A 22386-nucleotide genomic window follows, 5' to 3' on the forward strand; every position below is an offset into this window, starting at 1 on the left:
GTCCAATTCTTCACCACAACCCATGACAATGCCTTCTGGCTAATCACTAGGTGCTATCTTAGCCACATGTGGCCCCAGGACTGGGAATCGAGTAGCAACCAGCAAGTTAGGTTTCCTTTTTTTCTGATGCAACATGTCCCACATTACATCATGCCCTACAAAATCCAGCCAACCACCTGTTTTTGTACAATCTGTGAGCTAAGAAAAGTTATTACATTTGTCAATGGTTACATTTGAGATGATTGTACAAGTATCTATACAGTATCCTTGATTTCATGTCTTAGACCACAAAGCCCGAAATGTCTGCTTTTTATAGAAAAAAAAAATGCCAATCCCTTTCAATCAGGTTACCTATGGAAAAAAAAAAAACATACTTTGCCCTTTCCAATTGGAACCTCTCTTATTTCTTCTCTTGCTTGGTCATAGACCTTGAGGTGCCCACACAGGAGGTGGTGGCCAAGGCTCAGAAGGAGTCTAACAAGGTCAGCAAAGCCAAAGCTCCATCTTTGGTTAATTTCACTGAGATGCCACTAGTCTAAAAACTTTGCTCTTCTTGGCAAAGTGACTACATCAGCCACCTGGCACAAAACAATTGTTATTTTAAGTTATCTGAAAAGCAACATCCATCTAAATAAGTGACCGTGTTGTAATAAAAATCATCTAAAAAATGAAGGAAGGGAGGAATGTCAGAAGGAGGGAGGAGCCTGGAGAGCCGGGGTCCAGCCTGAGCTCTCTCTGGGCCTGGGGAGGTGCTGGCTGATCTGTGAGGGTCGGGTCCAGCTCAGCTCAGCTCGAAGCCAGCAGCACACTGGATGGCATAGAGCAGCTTGATTTGCAGAAGGGTCTCCTTGTAAAACTCTGGGAGCTTCAGTAGGTTCATGCAGGTTCTGGCTGTGGGGAGCCACTCAAGGTCAGAGCCCCCATTGTAAATGCAAAAGGCTGGGTATAGCTCCTGGAACCCCAGGAGAGGGGTCACAAACTTGAGCAGCTTGAGCTTCTCTTCATCAGTGAAACCTTCTACCATTCTCCAGAAGATTTTAATGACAGGGTGATTGGCGGAATAGCCTCCATAATATTTCGTAAAGGATTTTAGGTCCACCAGACTTATGGGAACTTGTGCACCAGAAATTAATACCTGAATTTCCTTCTGGTCAAACATTCGGAGCCACTCCAGGCTAAGGATGTTAGGCAGGCCTGTGGGAAAGCCAGGCAGGGTGGGTGGATCTGCTTGTTCAGCCTGTAGTCTGCCACCAGGAGGATGTATGCAATGCGGTTGGCACTGGTGACAGGGATATCTTTCCCACCAAGCTTGAGTTCAACCACCTGGGGCTCTCAGGTCATTGTTCACCATGGTGAAGTTCAGGGCCAGCTCCTCTGCGTCTTCCTTGAGCTCTTGAGGAACAGCAGGTTCCTGTAGACCTCGGGGTCTAAGGAGGCCAGTGGTGGATGTCCATGTCGGCACTGGTGCCCAGTGGCTTGGAGAGGAAGAAGGCAGCAAAGGGCAGCTCCACCAGCAGGTTTTCATAGAGAGCCTTTCCAAGCATCCTGCCTAGGAAGTAGTAATGTCTGGCAAAAGAATCTCCCGTGAGCATCTGAGCAGCCGGATTGGAGTACAGAAGCCCTTCATTAGTCGTCCTATAGAACCCCTGGTTAGGGTTAAATCCTGATTTTAGTAGTTCTTTTAAAAACTCCCTGAAAATACCACCACCATCGATGCCAGCTTCATCCAGGACATGGGCATTGAGCAAATGCACACAGATCTGCTTTTTAAAATCAGGTTCATTTTCTGGGGAAAGTTTGTCATAAGCATCCTCATAAATATAGTTTCTTCTTATTGTGACATTAATTTCATCCAGAAATGGGCCATCTCCTTGAACTTCTTGTTAATCTGCATAAATCAACCTTGAAAGATCTTCACTTTCTCCTCAAAGCGGACCACAAAAGGCAGCTCTGTCAGGACAGTCAGTTGCCGCTCCTCAGACACAGACAGCTGTGGGGACTCCAGGCCCACCTCCAGGGTAGACTGCAGCGAGCCAATCCTCTCCATCCAAAGGAGCCTCCATACAGGTCTGGATGCAGGCACATAGAGCTGGGTGACCTTATCTGCTTTAATATCTTCTTGTTCTGATAGCCAATGATTTGGAGGACAAAAGTTTCTCCTCGTGTCTCTAGACTTCAGCATTTTCACTAGGTTGGTGATAACCTTAAACAACTGAATTCCAGTGCTTCTGCTCCATCTGTATACACTGCTGCATCTCAGCACTGGTGGTCATGCTGCTGCTGTGAAAGGTGGTGACATACTCCTGCACCGCAGGCTTTGTTTCTGGGTAGGCCAGCTTGATGATGCCCAGGCAGGCATCATGCAGGAAGCAGGACAGGGCGACCAGCTCCCCAGGGTGAAGGGCATCATGGACGACCGCCTCTGCCCTACCACTTCTATGGGATCTCAGAAGAATTCGTTATCATGGATGGAAATCAGTGAGTGAATGAAGAGGGAGCTGAAGAGGTAAAAGAGCGGGATGATGTGGCCTGAGTCCTCCAAGGACATGGGAGAGCCCCTGGATATCACCTGAAGCAGTGATACCATCGGCCCTGTGATCATCCGTGTTGTCATGGAAGAGATGAGGACCCAAAGGTGCCACAGAAACCTGGCATTGAAGGCTAAACTGTAGAGAAGCCTGACTTTGGGCACCATCAGCGTGTGACAGATGGAGCCATCCAGGTAAAGACCTCCTCGCTGGCCGAGTCCCTCCACACCAGGTTCAGCAGGGCACTAGTCTGCTGCTTAGTGTCCAGCTTCTTCAGACATTCCTCGGTGATGTATGGGGCAGAGACTCTGCAGTCCTGGGGCCTGGTGGGCTTGTCAGCCTCCTCACTCTCATTCTCAGAGTCCCTGGTGGAGTCCTAGGAGCTGGCACCTTCACGGGAGGCAGGTAACTGGGAGAGGAAAGTCTGGAGCACGTGCAGATACACCAGCAGGCCCTCCTCAGAGAGCACCCCCAAGTCATTTTCGCCAACAGTTAAAACAAAATAGAAAAGCCAGGTGCTCCACCACTCCTTTTTGAACATCTACTCTCTAGGAACAATAGTGCATTCAGGAAGGGCTCTTAAGGGAAAACGGTCTGTACATCTGCTAATGCCAGAATGACAAGCGGAAAATCTGATCTGTAAAAGGTGCTGCCAGAAACTCCTCTGTGAAGGCTGAAAAAACTTGCTGCCTTGCACCCTCTGCGCAGGAGCTGTAGGTAAAGTGCAAAGGTTTAGGACATTCTCCAGCAAAATGTTTGCTATAGGAACTCGTGATAAATCAGAATATTCAATACTTCATGGAAGCTTGATATTAATCAACAAATAGAGAGACCTATAATACCCATTGTGTTTCATGTAGTGCAAAACCTGTTCAATTACTGACACCACATAGCTAGCATCTAGTAAAACAGGCAAGGAAGTATTCTCAGAGGAAAAGACCTCAAGCTTTGGCATTGGAAGTGCAACATTCAAACTGTCATCATTACAGCTCTGCAGCCACCTGCAACAGAGACTCATGAGCCTCTTTATCTGAAATAAGCATGTTGGTCTCTCGGATCCATCCAGTTGCTTGACAAACAGGGAGCTGTGTTTAATTAAGCTCTAATACAGCCATATCAATCTTTTTGCATCTTCCTTTTGTTTGTATAAAAACAGAAGCTGCCTTACCAGGAGGGTACGATAGGGGGCATTAGTGATGGAGAAAGGGCTACCAGACTCTGCCAAGTGTGCACAGAAATCGAACGCACTTCTCTGGAGGGAATATTGCTGTTTTCTGCCTCTGTAACCTGGAATAAAAGACTGAATAATTATTGCATTTTTTTAATCTTCGCCTTTCTTCTTCTTTTCCTTCTTTCTTCCTGAGTGCGATGTAAAAGAGAAGCCTTTTCATCCTTCCTGCTGGCGCCACCAAGCTACACCTTGGGCCTCCTTTTTAAGACCCCTTTGAATTTGAACATCTTTGCCGCCTATCCCATCTGCGAGGCCGTGGGTGGGGGGAAGGGGGGCGCGGGGCCTCTGGCGGGTCTGTGGCTCCTGGCGGTGTCTGCGCTCCGCACTCCGCCCAAGGCCACGCGCGGGCGGCAAAGGGGCGGGCAGCCTCCGAGCTCCTGCCTGGTCCACGCCCGCCGCCAAGCAGAGCCCAGGGACCCCGCGTCTTCACCGCCGCTGTGGCCAGAACGGAAGATGGCGGCCACCGAGCTCCAGGGTTTTCTAATTTCTTAGGGTAGTTTCTTAGTTCATTGATTTGAGATCTCTCTTCATTGTTTTCTGTCTCTGTAGCCTCGAATAAATGACTGAATAATTATTGTGATTATTTATTGAAACACTGCTTTAGATGTATAAATTGTGGTATATTGTGTTTTATTTCATTCATCTCCAAATAACTTTTAAATCCCTTTCTAATTTTCTTCCCTGATCCATGTTTTATTCAAAAGCACTGTGGGTTTTAGTTTTCAAATATTTGACAATATATTTTTGCACTTATTTTTAATTTTATTTCATTTTGGTCAGCAGGCAAACTTTGTATAATTTGAATCCTTGCAAATTCATTGATCCTTAGATAATCCCCAAAGAAGCATTTAACATAACTCAGAGTCCATTCACGTTTAAATTACCCAATAAGAATCTATCAATATTTTTATTATTATATATGTATGAAGTTCCCCGGTTTTTTACTAAAACACCTCTCTATTCTTTAATATTTAAATTATATGTACTCTTCTGATAATTTTTAAATATAAATTATAAAATGAAATATGACTTGTTGAAGTATCAAGAATTCATTTGACAATGGCAGAGAATTATGAAAGCAGTAGGAACAAGGGTTGTGGCTTGCACTAGAGGGAAGGCAGTGAAGTTAGTTTCCTAAGCATGATATTTTATATAAGTAACCTCGTAGTTTCTGAGTCTGAAAGCAAAAGCAGAGTTGAAGTCTTGCTCTATTTCATGCTTTTTTGCTGCTCAAATATCCAAACCCACAGGTCAGATAGTGTCATTTACTAAAAATATGATGGAATAGTCAGTGAAATCAGAGCTGAGCTGGTTGCCAGGCTCTGGGTAGAACTGCTGGCCTTTCCCAGGGAGACCTGGGAGGGGAAGGGAGAGCAGCAGTACGCCTGGAACTCCTAAAGTAAGTGGCATTGTCACCCTGCAAGAAGGAAGCTGGCCCTTCCCTTCCACACCTGTGAAAGTGAGGGTGTAGATTATTCTCAGTCCTTAGAACCTAGCCCAAGTGGTCTGGATAGAGTTTTCCCATCTGGAATTCAGAACCAGCATGGACCAGTGAGCCCTTTTAACTTTCTACTTTCTCCCTTTTGAACAAGAATGCCTGTAGCTCTTACCCTAGGCCTGCCCCACAAGGATAAACTGGGTATTTTGGAGGTAGATCATTTGTCCCTATTTCACAATTACACAGATGGAAAAGAATCCCATTGCAGAAGTTGTACTGAATTATTCCCAGGTGCCTCATCCTCAGCTAGACCTGATTTATATGAAATTTTGGACTGTGGGCTGTTGTTATCATAGAATGAGACTTTTGGACTTTGGCATATAATAAATGTATTTTACACATGGGAGACATATAAGCCATTAGGGCCAGAAGGTAGGTGTATATCAAAGTGATCCCTAATGAGTAACACCATGTGTAACCTCCTCCCCTCTAGTGACTTGAATTTAACCAGAATGATGTGGCAAAGATGATAAGGCTATGCTACTTGGCAAATGTAATAGGATGGCCTTCCTAAGCTAGAAGTTATAGGTCAAAGGTGATAGAATATTGCTCCATGGTTGTGTTTTGTATGTGAAACTTTATCTTAGCATGTTTGAGAGATTCTCTCTTGCTGCCATGGAAATAAATTTCAGGTTGTGTTAGCACTTGTGGAAGTCCATGTGTCCTGGGAGAACTGAATGGGGATCCTGGTCAGCAGTCTGCATGAAATAGGACCTTCAGTGCTTCACCCCTAAGAAGATGGATCTTGCCTACTTGAGCTTGGAAGTGGATTCTTCTCTAGTCAAACCTCCAGTTAGAAATGCAGCCTGGCCTAGCTTGATTGTAGGCTGTGAGACCTCAAGTAGAGGACCCAGGGAAGTTGCAACTGAACTTATGGCCTACAGGAATTATGAGGAAATATATTTGTGTTATTTCTAACTGTTCTTTATGGTAATATGTTTTGCAACATTAGGAAACTAGGGCAATTGCTGATACTCATTTACCTATTTACTTCATTATCATTTTCTTTACTGTTCTTATGCCATTTTACAATGCCCTTTGTTGTGTTTTAATTTCAAAACTTTATTCATTTGTCATTTAGTCTTTGTTTTCAAAGTGACTTTTGTCTTTTTCTTCTTTCCTGAGTTAACTCATGTCTTTCTGTATTCTGTTCATTTCATTTCTAATTTGAATTTTCCTTCAATTCATGAATGGTTGATTCCATCTGGGGCCCAGTGTTACAGTTCCCTTTTGCTTCATTACTGGTGTTGAAGTCATTCTTGTTCCTCTCTTTATTCTTGTATTGGAGACTCTATATGCTAGCTAGCAGAGTCTTTAATAGATCACATCTACAGTTTTTGGTTTATTCTGTGAAGTCTATTTTCCTGTGCTATGCACAGTGGTTTGAATATTAAGGGAAGAATTTTTGTGGCTTGCTGAGTTTCTTAGTTCAAGATCATCCTCTAGTGCTAGTACAGGGAAGTGCAGTTTCAATAATGTATCAGAAGTTAATTGGTCTGATTTTGTGATTCCTTTTTGTTTCTAAAAATACTCCAATCCCCCCACTTACTTCCTTTTTCTTTTTACTGCTATGTCTCTTAGAGGAGCCTGAACCATTGAAGTCCCCACTCTACTCCCAAGATCAACACCTTCCCAAGTCTATCACCTCTGATTCTCTCCACATTCAAGCCCCTTTCATTAGATTCCACAGCAACTGTGGAATACAGTGTCCTGTATTCTAGGTCCCAGGCTAGTTTTCAAAATGTCTTCACTCAGATTAGAAGGTTATTTTTTACAAGATTGATTTTCTGTCTGTTCCTCTGAAGCCCCCCATGCACTACCTTCTTCTCCAGTCAGTCTCCATTAGATGAGTCATTAAACCAGTATCCAATGTGGCTTTGATAGATTTGGGTATTTATTTCCCTATTTATGCATTAATTAAAAATTCATAGTATTTCCACCTTTTAGTTATACTGTGACAGTGGGTTACATATGAGTTTCTTTTCTGCCTTAGAACATAAATCAGAAATGGAGAGTTGGATTATTGTTAGCAATGTGAACACATCAGTTGGACCAACAGTATATCGAAATATATGGGATTCAGTTAAAGTAGACCTGGAAGGGAAATTAATCCCTTTAAATATATGCACTGCAACTGAAGAAAAGTTTAATTAGTGATATGAGTTTCAACCTTGAGAAGGCAGAAAAAAGTCATAGACCTAAAGAAAGTATAAGATAGAAAAAATATAAAACTAAAAGCAGATACCAATGCAAAAGAAAACTGGCAAACAGCATTATCAAACACTAAAGATGATACTGCATAATTATTAATAAAAATGTATAAACTTCCAGGAAAGAAGAAAGAAAGAGAAACTACCAGAAGAAAATGAAAGTAGGTTGGGCTGGGGATGTGGCTCAAGCAGTAGTGTGCTCGCCTGGCATGCATGCGGCCTGGATTTGATCCTGAGCACCACATACAAACAAAGATGTTGTGTCTGCCAAAAACTAAAAAATAAATATTAAAAAATTCTCTCTCTCTCTCTCTCTCTCTCTCTCTCTCTCTCTCCTCTCTCTCTTTCTCTCTCTTTAAAAAAAAAGAAAATGAAAGTACGTCTATCATTACAGATCCTACACACAGCAAAATGATGAAAGGAGATTTGTGAATAGCTTATGCCAACTAATTGAATGCATATTTTTACATAGGATTTGGGTTACATTTACTTCATTATCATTTTCTTTACTGTTTTTATGCCAGGCTACTAAACAAAATTTTTATCAAATAATAACAGATAAAATAGCAAAAAGTGTTTGGTCTGCTAATTATACTGTAAGACTTACCATTTCTGTTTTATAGATAAGAACACTGGGCTAAGATTATGTACATCAATTGTCCAAAGCCACGTAGCTGATAAATGAGAGAGAACTTAAATTCCTGTCTTTTTAATACACTTCTTTAGTTGTAGATGGACTCAATACCTTTATTTTGTTTATTTATTTTTATGTGATGCTGAGGATCAAACCCAGTGCCTCACATGCGTCAGGCAAGTGCTCTACCACTGAGTCACAACTCCTGCCCCAAATTCCTGTCTTTTTAATAAGAAGTCCATGCACTATCCTAAGTCTTGCCCATCTCTGCTACCATGATGAACTTCAACCTCAGGTGGATGCTGTGACTACAAAGAGGTTATGGAACTAATAGCAAAGCTTTGATTTTACAGCCCTTGAAAAAATACAGATTTTTATTGTATTATCCATGTTGACTAATACTAACTTGAGTGTTGTTCAGGGAATCACTCAGAAAACCTGCATTAAAGAAAAGAAGGATGAGCACTGTATACCATTCAGTTTGAATATAACATTTTATATCAAAAAATATTTGCCTTCAGTATACTTCTAATATTTGAGACTACAAGGAAATTGTTAGAAAAATTTACATGATTTAAGCTTCAGTATACTTCTAATGTTTGAGAATACTAGCAAATTATTAGAAAAATTTACATGATTTAAGCTTCCATCTCCTCCCACTAAATTAGCAAGAAAAACATTTTCTTTCCTCATCAAATAAAAGGAAACCTTGTGGGGCTGGGGATGTGGCTCAAGCGGTAGCGCGCTCGCCTGGCATGCGTGCGACCCGGGTTCGATGCTCAGCACCACATACCAACAAAGATGTTGTGTCCGCCGAGAACTAAAAAATAAATATTAAAAAATTCTCTCTCTCTCTCTCTCTCAAAAAAAAAAAAGGAAACCTTGTGTTAGTCATTATCAAAATGTTATTCTTTCTTTTTACTCAGATAATTATGCTAAGAACTTTGCTTTGCTAACTGTAAAGTTACAATGTTAGGCTCAAAACAACCAAGAAGTGGATAAAAGTTTAATGGATACCTGAGCCCAGTGGTGCACACCTATAATCCCAGAGACTTGGGAGACTCAGGAGGATAACAAGTTTGAAGCCAGTCTTGGCAAGTAAGTGACACCCTGTGTCAAAATTAAAATTAAAAAGTGCTGGAGGTGTAGCTAGTGGTAGAATATTTCTGGGTTCAATCCCCAGTACCAAAAAGGGGAAAAAAGTATAATGGATAAAGGAGACAGAAAAACAGAAAAAGTAATTGATCTCCCCAATCTTCCTCAAAGTTGCATGCACAATACACACACAAATGCATGCATGCACATACAAATCTGCCATCTATTATCTGGTAGCAGGAATTTGACTGGATTTTCCTTCATCCTATCTGAGCTCTGAAACTAGACACTGTTTGATGGTGTTCAGATCTAATGCATTAAGAATCTCAGACTACTAAACGAAATTTTTTATCAAAAAAATGATAGATAAAATTGCAAAAAGTGTTTGGTCTGCTGCTAGAAATGCAAGAGATTTTAAAGACAGAATGTAAGTTAGAATGATAAAAGCAACAATTATGGTGTGTTATTCAGAAAGTTAGAAGCTACAAAGTAAATGGAATAGGTTCTGAGTGGATCCAGAAACATCTTCTAATTGCAGATGCATATGTGGAAATAGTGAAGCATAAGACTGTCAGTAGCTTCAAAAATCTATGCCAGAAGTTTTAATGCTAACTTTGGATAGATGTGAAACTCCACAAGGGTTCATAGTTTCTGGGAGGCATAATTAATGGAGGCAGTTATCATTGATGAACATATCCACAAATTTCAACTTAAAATATGTAACACCATACACAGACAGACCACAAGGAGCACTTTAAGTAGAAAAAAAAATCAGGAAGATGTAGAAAAGGACATGTCAGTGTGGATGGTTCTACTTGATACTACACATTTTTTTAATTATTTGAAAATACAGATGTTTAAAATTCTGGGGCTTTTGAGACTATGAATGAAGAACTTGCTTAATTGGAAGTACAGAAGTAGGACAACATAAAATGTTCCTTGATTCCTACTAATGTAGATCTTTTTGAGAATAAAGCTAACCCAAAATATAGAAAAACAAATGGAAAACAAAATTTTGCTTATTTGGTTTCTCTAATGTCCCAGTCACCAAAAACACTAGGAGGAGGGATGTGAAGTGGGGTAGAGTGGGACATGACACAATGAAGATTTCCTGGAGCAGTAATAGTTAATATGGACTCAATGGACACCATACAGTGACCATCCATGAGGCTTCCCAGCAACATCCACCTCCAGGCTCCTCCCTAGATCTGCACATTCTGCCAGGGTCCATGGAGGCTCCTGTTCCTCTCCTCCATCTACAGAATGAAAGTTCCCTTTGGTCCATTGTGAATCTGTGCTCCTACAGCATTCAAAACAGGGGAAGTTCACAGGCTCCTTCCAGGTCTCTTTGTAAAAGTACTTCAACTGGCAACTGAGGTGTCAGCTCCAGGGGTTTCTCTAATGGGCTGAAACCCAAGAGAGCAAGGATAGCTCTGGGCTCCTCCTAATGCTTTCTTCCAGGAGTTCTCTTTAGGTCACTTTCTTTGCACAGTTTTCATCCCTTCCCCCATTCAGAAAAGTGACTTCTGAGGTTTCCCTTGGAGGAGGGTGGCCATGAAGAAAGCTCTGATCCTGGGGGCTCTCACCCTGCTGGCCATCGTGAGCCCCTGTGGAGGTGAAAACATAGTGGGTGAGTACATAGTTGAGGATTTAGGACTGAGAGAGAAAACTGAAAAACAAAACCTGACTGAATTTGTTGCCCCATAGTAGTATCTGAAACCACAGTTCCCCTGAATCTGAATTGTTATACTTATTTTCCCTCCAAGACACCAAAACCCCTAAAACCCAATCTTAGTAGACTAAACTGAATTCTACAATGTCCACCTCTCACTGAGTATTCACAAAGGGCATTATCGTCTTTCTAAAGTCAGAACCAAATGATATACTCAAGCATTATTACAGTATTAATTTATGATTACACCATTAATTTATGATAACTCCTGAAATTAGAGATCTTTCTCCAAGTATAATGCTTTCCTTTCACAGCAGAGTATGAACCTACTACTCCTCGCCCACTTTAAACTCTTTCTCAAAGCTATTGCAGATTTATTCTTATTTTATCCATTTTCTTAGGATAACTAAGTCCATAAATGTTTTTGCCATACAGAAAATTGTATGTCACTTTTTTGTTTGTTTCCAACATAATTTAAATTTTCCAAGTTTGGGCTTTAGAGACAAGGAGAATAAATTTGTCTGAAGATCATTAGAATGGGAAAAATTAAAAGGATTAGCAGAATAATATTGAGCAAGTCAGTTCCATATGTTGATCTTCAGATTTTCCATGTGTATAATTAATTAACACAATATTCGGAGAAACACACAAATAAAATAAAAAATCAAATGTATATTCTAATTAATAAAGAGCTCTATACATGCCAAGGTTTGGCATTATTATAAGTGTAACATCTTGTTTTTTTGTCTCAGAAAACTGGAATAATGTGTGATGGAAAACCTAGGGACTTAGAAATAAGTTAGTCTCAGCTGGTCAGATCATACTCCAAGTCCTGTCACATCTAACCATCAAAGCACTAGAAGGAGGGCAAAACAGATTAAATTACATCAATCTTTAACTTTCTCTGATTTCCTGTTCCATTTCCACAATACTTTCTTAAACTATGACTCACCCCAGTACATATCAGCCTCCTCTCTAGGCCTTTACACGGCTATGTCATGGTCACTGAAATAATCATTAAACCCCCCCAAAAAAATCCAAGCAAAGAAAATTATTAAAAAATGGAATACAATGAAATCTTTAAAATATTTCCTAATCATCATTTATTTATTTATCTAATAAATGTTACTGAATTCCTACTGTGTGCCATGAAGTATACTAAGTACTCAAGGTACAGAAGTGAATAAGACATAACATCCCTATTTCTTATGAAGTATACAATATCATGGGAAACACAATTTGCATAAAAACAAATTTAATTTTTAGTTAATTAAAATTTAAAACAGTCAATTTTTTAAACCTTATCTCTCAATAATTTAAAGAGGGAAAAGACATAAATGGGACTTTGACATCAGACTATGCAAAATAGGAAACCACATGCTATTAGTCCCTTTACCCAAGTTCATATGTTGAAATTCTACCCTCTGAGATGATGGTTTAGGAGACTGGGACTTTAATAGATTATTAGACTGAGACAAGTGTCCCTATAAGATATTTCTAAAAATTCTCACTGGATTTTTATTTTTCTTTCTTTCTTTTTTCCTTTCTTTCTTTCTTTCTTTCTTTCTTTCTTTCTTTCTTTCTTTCTTTCTTTCTTTCTGTCTTTTTGTAGTAGGAATTAAACTTAGGGGTGGTTTACCACTGAGTACATCCCCAATTCTTTCTTTACTTTTTTGCTTTTAGACAGGGTCTCACTAAATTACTTAGGCCTTGCTAAGTTGCTGAGGCTGCTTTTGAACTTCGATCCTCCTGCCTCAGCTTCCTGAGTCACTGCGATTACAGGTGTACATTATTGCACCCAGCCTCACTTGTCCCTTCTGCTATTGAAGTTATAGTGAAAAGATGGCCTTCTAGAGAATAGGCTCTGCAAAAGTCACATCTGCTGGTGTCCTGATCTCGGTTTTTCTAAGCCCCAGAACTAAGAGAAAGAAATTTCTGCTGTTTATAATTCAACCAGTTTATAGAATGCTGGTTGATAGAAATGGACTAAGATAGAAAATAGATACCAGGAGAAGGGTATGGTACTGGTGTAACCAGTATGGAAACAGCTTTGGAACTGCAAAATGGATACAGGTTGCAAAGATTTTCTGCTGTGTGCTATAAAAGGTCCACAATCATGGACAGAATGTGAAGAATGATTCTTGCAGAGGCCCAAAAGGAAAAGAAGAGAGCTATAAAAAGAGAGCTTCAATCTTCTTAGTGAATAGCTAAGTAATACCTAAGAATCAAAGTAATCCTGAAAAAATTGCTTGTAGATTTTCAGAAGTAAAGGTCATTCTGATGATGAGATCTCAGTTGGAAATAAAGAGCATGTTATTAGGAACTGTGGTAAAGGTGATTATGGTAAACTGTGGTAAAAGTGATTATGGCAAAGAATGTGGTTAAATTGTGTTTGTATCCTAGTGTTTCTGAGAAGGTAGATGTTGTAAGAAATTAAGTTGTATATTTGGGTAAGAAAATTTCTCAGCATAGTGTTGGATATTCTTGGCTATTTGTACTATATGATAAATGACTTAACATGAAGTTGTTAATAAAAAAAAAATAAGCAGAACTTTAAAATTTGGATAATCCTCAGCCTATACATATTGTTAAAAATGAGATGGCCTGGAAGGAGAAGATAGCCTGAAGAAGATGCATCTAATGAGCTCCTGATTCTGAATGACACCTGCAGAGATGCCAACATTAGATCACCAGCCTTTGCCTTTTCTCTTGTGGCAACAGCCCAGTCTGCTCCAAGCATTATAACAGAGACTGTGCCTGTCCTCCCACCAGCTGCTCTGAGTACTTCTACTCAGCTGGCCCTATTATAATGCCTGTGATGGGACAAATACAGACCTCTATCATGCTAAAGTGAACTCCTCACCAGTCTGCTGCAATAGTCCCTCCCATGCCTGAGGCTGAGTTCCATCTACACACCCTATAAATACCCTCACAAGGTGAAAGTGGTTCTAGAAACTGCACAGAATAGAAGTAAAGAAGTAAAGCAATAAGGCCCAATTCATCCCACAGCACTGATCATCTTTCAATGTGCCACCACCAAGCAAATGGCAAGAAGGTCTCCTTAAAGAGGGAGACAGATGGCCCCTAACTACTCAGTGACAGAAGCAGTTACTGTGAGAGACTTCTAGCAGTTACTGTGAATAACTTCTAGCAGTTACTATCACACTCTCTCTGAACGAACTGTGTGATGATGCATCATGCATGAATCTTCTTTGGTCAGTCAGTGTCAGCAGAAGCTCAGTTGGCAGCTTCACAGTGACCTCTCCATCAGGTTGTTTCACTTGGAACCATTTTCAGTTTATGTCCTATGCAATAGACAGTTGTTTTGTATTTAGCTAGCTTTGGTTTAATGTGTCACTGCTCTGTCTTTCTGTTACACATGCCATTGTTTTGATTTATATACCGTGTGTGCTCTGCCATTATGATTTTCATTTGTTTGGCTGGTTGAATAAATTTGTGACACTTGAGTTGATAGTTTAAAATGATACCAGTATTTGATCCAGCTTCATCTCAACTATGTTAAACCTGGACATTTTAGATGTTTATCAACAGGCTTTTATGGGGAAGAAAGTAAAAATATGAAATAATAGATGTGCGATATTAGTAAGTAATGTTGGCTGTGAACAAACTTTTGAACATTTAGTTGACAACATATTGGATCAACTGAAAAGTAGTATGATTTTGAAATCTGAATGCCTTGGTTCTCAGTATTATCATTGTTTATTGAATTTATTTCTTATTAAAGTATAGTTTTTAAGAAAAAAATGAGACGGCCTGTTTGGGAAAGAGCAGGCTATGGCCAAGGGACCATTTGATAAGGAGATTAGTAGGGATTAGTCATCTCAACCAAAGCCAGGTGCTAGTCTGAAGACAATGGCAAGGTTAATCAGCCATCTAATGAGAAGCCAGGACCTGTTATCCCAGGCAGTGGAAGAATGACCTCAGATACATTTCAGAGGTCATTGGAGTTGCTACCATCCAGCAAAGGCCTAGAGGGCAAGTGCCCTGGAAACACTGAAGTCACTGCAGAAAGCCCCTATTAGAGTAAAGCTCAGAAGATCCAGGGCAGTAAGACCCGGGCACACAGCCAATTCCTAAGTAGGGCCACCATAAAGAAATGGCATGAAGGTGGAGCCTCCCAAACCAATGGGGTCAGTACCTTCTGGAGCCTTGTAGGACCAAATACTACCCCAGACAAGACCCTTCAGCTCAAAACATCAAACCAAAGAAAATTACTTTCTATTTGCAAGGTTTTGGACTTGATCAAGATCTCCCATTCCTTTCTTTTTCCATACTTTGCCATTTTGGAACAGACATGTCTATCTGATATCTGCCTCACCATTGTACTTTGGAAGCACACAATATGTTTGATTTCACAGCTTCATAACAGGAGAATAATTTTCCTCAGAATATCTTGAATCTGGGATATCTGATTTAGGTGATATTTAGATGGGAGTTTGGACTTTAGACTTTTATGTTGGTGCCAAAACAAGTCAAAAACCTCTGAGACTCTTGAGATAGAATAAATGCAATTGGGAAATACATGGATTTGGGAGTCCAGAAGCAGAATAATATAGTTTGTTTATGATACTTTATTATAGAAACCAAATAAAGTAATATACTGCAATATTCACAGTATTTCCTAGGCCTTCTTGTTTATGAAGTTGTTTTCCTCTCCCTATATCTCATCTGCCCACTCTTATCTTCATGCTCTGGAATGGTTATTCCCCAGCTGACCATGTCTGCACTTATGCCACAAATATCTACCAGACATATGGTGACTATGGCCAGTTTACCTATGAATTTGATGGGGATGAGCTGTTCTAAGTAGACCTGAAAAAAAAGGAGACTGTGTGGAGGCAGCCTGAGTTTAGCAATTTCGCAACATTTGAAATTCACAAGGCCCTGAGAAACCTTGTGGTCAAAAAAAACTTGGACACTTTGAATAAAGATTCCAACTTTACACCTGCCACCAATGGTAAGTGTCCACATTCTGCTTCTCTTCGCTGTGCCTACCTCACAGTCCAGATATGAGCTCTTCCTTCCCCAGGGGTAGGTGTTCTTTCCATTACATGGTAAATTCTAGTACACGTATAGTCCACATCATATTCTTTTAATCTTTAAATATCCCTCTGCTAGGTTCCATGAGATGTTCCTTGAATTCCTACACAAGGATATTCCCAACTTCTTGGCCTAAGAAGCTCTAAGTTGGTTCATTTCTCTCTCTCTCTCTCTCTCTCTCTCTCTCTCTCTCTAACACACACACACAAACACACACACACACACACACTCTCTCTCTCTCTCCCTCTCTCTCTCTCTCTCTCCAACACACACACACAAACACACACACACACACACACACACTCTCTCTCTCTCTCTTTCTCTCTCTCTCTCACACACACACACACACACACACACACACTGTGGGTGCCCAAAGAGAGAAATGTGTTTTGTATTTCAAAGTGAAAAAATTGAAGCCGTAACTGGTATAAAAATTATTCTAAAATTACAAGAAAATATCTCATTAGTATCTGGGGAATACTAGGCGCCTCCAAAATGATTAAAAATCTCAAGGCACAGTTATCATAAATGTCAATAAGTGTGCTGTTTTCATGTACAAATCCCTGAAGTTGCTGTGTTCCCCAAATCTCCTGTGACCCTGGGCATTCCCAACACCCTCATCTGTCTAGTGGATGACATCTTTCCTCCTGTGATCAATATCACTTGGTTTTGCAATGGACATTTAGTTCCAGAAGGTATTGCTAAGACCACCTTCTATCCCAAGAGTGACCATTCCTTCCTCAAGTTTAGTTACCTCACTTTTGTCCCCTCCACTGAGGATTTCTATGACTGCAAGGTGGAACACTGGGGCCTAGAAGAGCCACTTCTCAAGCACTGGGGTATGTTGAAATCCCATCATCATTTGTCTACCTTCCAATTCTATCCCCAAGGTACATGGTCTTGCCTGAACCCTTTAATCCCCATTGCCACAACTTTATTTGCCACAATTGCAAAGTTGTCCAATAATTGACTTCACTTTTTCTCAAAGTCTAGGTGTCTTGTGCATTTCTAAACACATGCACCATTTTCCCCACAGACACATCCTGTCCTGTGACTATCTTTCTTTTTTCTCTGAACCTGAGCTTCCAACCTCTATGTCAGAGCTGACAGAGACTGTGGCCTGTGCCCTGGGGTTGGCTCTTGGCCTCATGGGTGTTGTGATAGGCACCATCCTCATCATCCAAGTCCTGCACTCCCGTGGAACTTCCAGCCACCATAGGACCTCATGTGTGATAACCTAGAAAACAGACAGGTAAGGACTCAGATGTGTCATATCTGGAACTAGAGATAGGAAGGCTGGGAGTGCAGTTTGGCATCCTGTATACCTAAATGTGGTGTCTTTGCTTAGAGTATACTTTTTCTGTGTCTTTTTCCTAGAATTGATTTAAGTTGTGCACAAGAATGGAAGAGCTTATGTTGAAATTTGATCAGATTTCTTAGGTCCTTAACTTATTTATCAGGCCATATTAATAACACTACAGCTGAAGTATCAAAATGATATTGTATCATAATAAAAGACTTTTTTTTTTTTACATTCTGCATTTCCTTTTTGCTCTCACTCTTTTTTACCTTTTTTGGGATCAGTGAGTATGGTGAATATTTTATTCTCTAAATGTAGTATTTTTGAGAAAAAAGAGCAATGCTTAAGTTTTGAGTTTTCAAATAGCATTATAAAAGTTTTGGAAGAAATAAAAACTTGAAATAAAATATTTTCAAAGTCAAAAATTGGATTTTCAAAAACATAAAGTCAAAATGTTCATCACAAATGTTGGATTTGTGAAGACGGCAGAAAGATTCAATATGTCTGCTCCCATATTTCACCCCAGATGAGATGGAAGCTCCCTGGATTGGCCAGAAAGAAGATAGAAGTGAGAACAAGAAAATAAGAAAATGTTGTTTGTGTCCCAGAAAGTGCCCCATACTTTTCTCCATTTGTGGGTAACATCAATGAAAACAAACAGAGAGAGGCAATATACTGGATAAAGGCACCTATTTCAGAAGCAGCAAGAGCCTCATCCTGTGAACATTTATAATAATATAAAAACATTTAAATCCACTCCATGCTCAAGCTCATAAATTGAGATTATTAACATTATAACTTAGGCACTTTTATTATATAAAATATTGTATGTTTCCTGAACATGTTAATCACCCAATATTTTAAATGTATGCCCTTCCGTAACCTCAAAATAGGTTATTGAGGAGATGGTGATGCTAACTCATACCATTTTCACTAAAGGTCCTAGTCTAGGTGCTCAAGGTGTATGCATTATGGGCAGCATATTGAAAAAAGTAGTATATAACTGTGCAGAGCAGTGACAGATGATGGGACAGCAGTGACTGAGATTTGAGGGTGTCTGATGGCCTTATGTCTGTGGCACACCAGGTGCCTGGGAAAGTTTCTGTGCAAGGGTACAGGATGCCTCGGTGCTATGGTAAAACCTGGCCTAAGGAAGCTCTGTGCAAGAGTTCTATCAGGTTCATCCTTGATCTCAGGCACATATCTCCTGAGAATAGAAGAATTCTTATGCCAAACAACCACAATGTTTCACCAGCTCTGCTACTTCTGAGCCTGTGAGCCTAAATAATGTACCCTCTTGAGCACTACACAACTGCTCCTAACATTGCACACTGCAAGTGTGGATTGCAACTATGGAACAGCTGCATGGATGTTTCTAATTCTGTAACTTTCCTGAATATAAAAAATAATGCTTGCATAGTCTTTTTCCTGATAATGAGACATAAATAAATAAAGATTGCTAGTGTAACTCACTAGATCTGCTTCTCTATCAGAGAGCAATGCTCCACCAGATCTCAGTTTTATCTCCAAAATATGCATGTGTGAATTTCTGTATTTTCTAATTCCCCATGGCCCCCCACCAGAATGACCAGTTTGGCTGTGCTGGTCACAGCATATAACTTCTGAATGATGGTTCTCCTTCTTAGAAGAGGTGAAAAATCCTTGAAAAGAATATACCAGTGATTTTTTTGTCTAAAATACAATTCACTGTACACATTTTATTTACAGTTTTATACACTGTCTTTAAATGAGTGGGACTACTTTTATACTTGAGCCATTTTAAATCAAAGCAAAATTACCTAAGTAGTGCAAAGTGTTGAAATACAACATAAAGATATGAAATCAGGAATAGTAATTCTAGCTAGGAATGTAACTATGATGTCCTTTTTTATAATCCATAATTATGTTCAGGAAATCACACAAAGATAAGTCACTGATTTGAATGAAATATATAAATTTGTAGATAGTTTTGTAGTTACAAAAAAAAATCAAAGTATTCACAAAGTTAATATTTATACCGTATTCCTGGATGCTTCACCCATGTTACATGAGGCAAAAAACAAAAGCAAAACAAATGGAAAATTGGAATCAGAATCATTAGTTGTATCGAGTACAGAAACAAATAAATTAAAATCTAGCAGCCTTCATCAGGAGAACAGTAAGTATAATACTGTCAAAAGAAACAAAATAATTGCTCGAAAACTGTATGCATCATACTCTTTCAAGCCAGCAAATTTGTTCTGCACACAATGAAATATAAACTCAATTCTTTTCTTATTAAGGTATAGAAATGCAAGTACTTTTGAATATTGTCGATGAGTAAAACTTGTTTGTAATGGCAATTCTACTAAGCTAATACAAAATGGGCCAGGAACACATTTATGGAATCTAGGGGACTGTGTTGATTGTAATTCTTTGATTGTGATAGTGGACACTCTATTTTTAATTTTTTAAAAAATGGACATCGAAGTACAAGACAAAGGCAAATGAGACTTCCTTATATCTCAGCAACAATTAAATGAAATCAAATTTAAATGCAGTCCACTCTGCTTTTGAAGAGGCTTTGGCTCAAACCCCAAATCTCAATTGCTTGAGGCAGTCTTCTTTGAGAACACTCAGAAGGCCTCTTCTTAAACACAAACCTATTTTTAGAGGTAGAGCCTCTCTAGGTAACTGTGTCTTCATGAGACTGATAACCAATCTTTATCTTTCTTAAACACTCTCCCTATATGTGTAAGAGCCTCTCTGTTTTCACATTCAGTAAGTCCATGTTGCTATCTTATCACCTGTAGCTCTAAAATGAACAACAGCTCCACATACATCATCACTGTGCTCATCAAAAGATTCTCCAATAAGGCACAGCAGTGTCTCTAGACAAAAGCGGTCAAGGGCACTTCGTTTTTGCTGTTTGTTCAGTGTCATGAGCCATCTTCCACCCAATTTGTTTTTCTCCTCTTCCCACACAGGTTCAAAACCATCCTTAAAATTTGAATAGTCACAGCCAGGCATTAAATTACTAGACAACTAGCTATGACTGTATAGAACCCCAAAGTCTTCAGCTGTATAATCCTAGAGATCAGTAGAAGATTTGCTTGCCAAGTTTTACTCTTATCATTTTTTAAAAACCAGAATGCCCATCTATTCTGTAGAGGATGCTTAACGTAGTGTTCTGGGTTAGCAACCTCCTGATGAGAGTCTGTTTTCTCCTTTTCTGAAGGCAGGGGATTAGCAGTAGGGGTGGTTCCCAGTTCCAAGGTCACCATCCTACATGAATCTCCCCAGTGATGTTTGAGGCTAAGTTACAAATGCCAAATTTAGACCTGAAACTGGAAGTGGCAGGTCTCATGTGACACAAATCAAGACAAGAGGGAAGAGGTGAGTACTTCATGGAAAAGTAAAAATCTTATAAAGAAACAAGGAAAGAGGGAAGTGGTATAGCAAGTTACTAAAAAGTGGGAAAGCAAAATTTAAAAATAATAAGTCAGGCTTTGGTATCCTGTGACCCAGAAGATTTGTTTGGTTCCAATTTCATTCTTGCAGATGTTCATTTTTAAAAGCATGAATGTTAAATTCTAATTTTTGGTAGCTTCATCAGAATCATTTTCGTTCAAGGTTTGTGTTGACAAAAAGAACAAATAAATTATTTGGATCTAAATGGTTTTCTTTTGTGCTGGAAAATTGTGAAAAGAGGTATTTGCATGTATTAATAAGAAAATACCAAAGGGGTTGATAAGTTATTCCTTTGCTTCTAGACTCTGTTTAAGGGTTCTGTTGATCATGTAAAAGGGACACATGGCACTCAGGTAAGCAATGTAGGACAACAGTTTCAACAACTCCATCATATTCAAAAACTAGTGATTTTTTGTCTTTCTAAATTTACAAAGGAATAAATGATACTGGAAACCTGTTACTGATCTTGAAATAAGAAATTATATTAGAAAAAAATAAGTGTAGTTTGAGGGGGAAAGTTAAGTATAGTTCCACATTCTTGGTAAAACATAAAGTACAGCATATTTCTCTTTGGCATTTAGCCTGCCCCTTAATGTGGATCACACAGATAACTAAATCATCTGAAACTGGTGTCCCCTGTCTAAGACAAGACTTAGGTACAGGTGGTTTAATTGGGAACAATAATGATGGAAAAGTATAGGGAAGGGGTAAAGGAGGGAGAAAACACACACACACACACACACACACACACACACACAGGGATGTGTTGTTAAAATTTCTACCTGGGCAATGGAGATGATATTGCTGCACAGTAGGCAGAGCACCTTCCCTAACTGTCACCTGAAGGACAAAAGTCTTACCTAATGTCTTCTACCCCTATTGGTTGAAGACTGCCTCCAGGGGCACTGACACCCCTAAGTTCCTAGGCTTCACGCTAACATAGGCCAGATGGGCCCTGAAGATGGCTCTGAGTATCAGGACAAGATGCTCTTGAGGAAGGGAGTCTGGATTTCCTCATAACCTCCCACAGCAGCTGCAGCTGACATCACATGGACCACAATGTCATGGTGGAGGTACCATATTCCAGCCATTCTACTGCCAAGATCCAATGACAACCCTCATTAAACCTATTGTATCACTGAGTCTTCCTGCTGATGGATGATTATAGTCATTATAAAAGACCTAATAAAGAAGGTAATTAAAGGATATTCCAATCCCTGATAGCCCCAAAACTGCTGTTGGTATTCATCTTCTCCCAGCTCTACTGCATGTTCAGGCTTTCCCTCTCTCTGGGTCAGCATTCCAACCTGCCCAGCTGGCTTCCCTGATGGGGAACCACAGGTTTCATCACCCCAGTTGGCTCACCTTGTATCATTGTTTACTTATATGTAGTTTATGATATTTCAGTGGCTCTTTTAAAGACGTTTTATCTTTAATCTTCAGTAATTGGATTAGAATGGTTCTGGTGTGTGGTTTATTTTATCTTTTCTGGGGTTCACTGAGCCTCTTCAGTTTGTAAATTTCTGTACTTGAATATGAACTTATTTCTTTTTCAAGTACATTTTATGCAACTAATCTCTTTAATCTCTTCTTTAGGGCTCCAGTGACATGAACGTTAGATCTTTTTATATTGTCTCACAGGTTCCCGAATCTCTGTTCACTTCTTTAATACTTATTTTGTTTTTCAAATTGTATACTGGATATTCA

At 39.6% G+C, this 22386-nt stretch overlaps 1 protein-coding gene and 2 pseudogenes across 3 annotated transcripts; 1 reads left to right on the plus strand and 2 right to left on the minus strand.

Annotated features, from left to right (window-relative positions):
• Nucleotides 1-781: 781 nt before the first annotated feature.
• Nucleotides 782-3986, minus strand: LOC308649550 (ubiquitin-protein ligase E3C-like; annotated as a pseudogene). Its single transcript has one exon. The product of its transcript is annotated as a ubiquitin-protein ligase E3C-like (transcript).
• A 6764-nt stretch (nt 3987-10750) lies between these two features.
• On the plus strand, nt 10751-17170 carry LOC308649395 (HLA class II histocompatibility antigen, DQ alpha 2 chain-like; the record flags this gene model as incomplete). The annotated part of the gene is given in 5 exon segments (XM_081294974.1): nt 10751-10826; nt 15601-15692; nt 15696-15846; nt 16487-16768; nt 17004-17170. Coding segments are annotated over 5 exon segments (768 nt in total).
• Nucleotides 17171-19759: 2589 nt separating this feature from the next.
• Nucleotides 19760-20492, minus strand: LOC308649396 (eukaryotic translation initiation factor 4E-like; annotated as a pseudogene). Its single transcript has one exon. The product of its transcript is annotated as a eukaryotic translation initiation factor 4E-like (transcript).
• Between the last annotated feature and the right edge of the window lie 1894 nt (nt 20493-22386).

The sequence above is a fragment of the Spermophilus citellus genome (assembly GCF_964194105.1).
Source record: "Spermophilus citellus genome assembly, chromosome: 5".
In the NCBI taxonomy this organism is placed as follows: domain Eukaryota; kingdom Metazoa; phylum Chordata; class Mammalia; order Rodentia; family Sciuridae; genus Spermophilus; species Spermophilus citellus.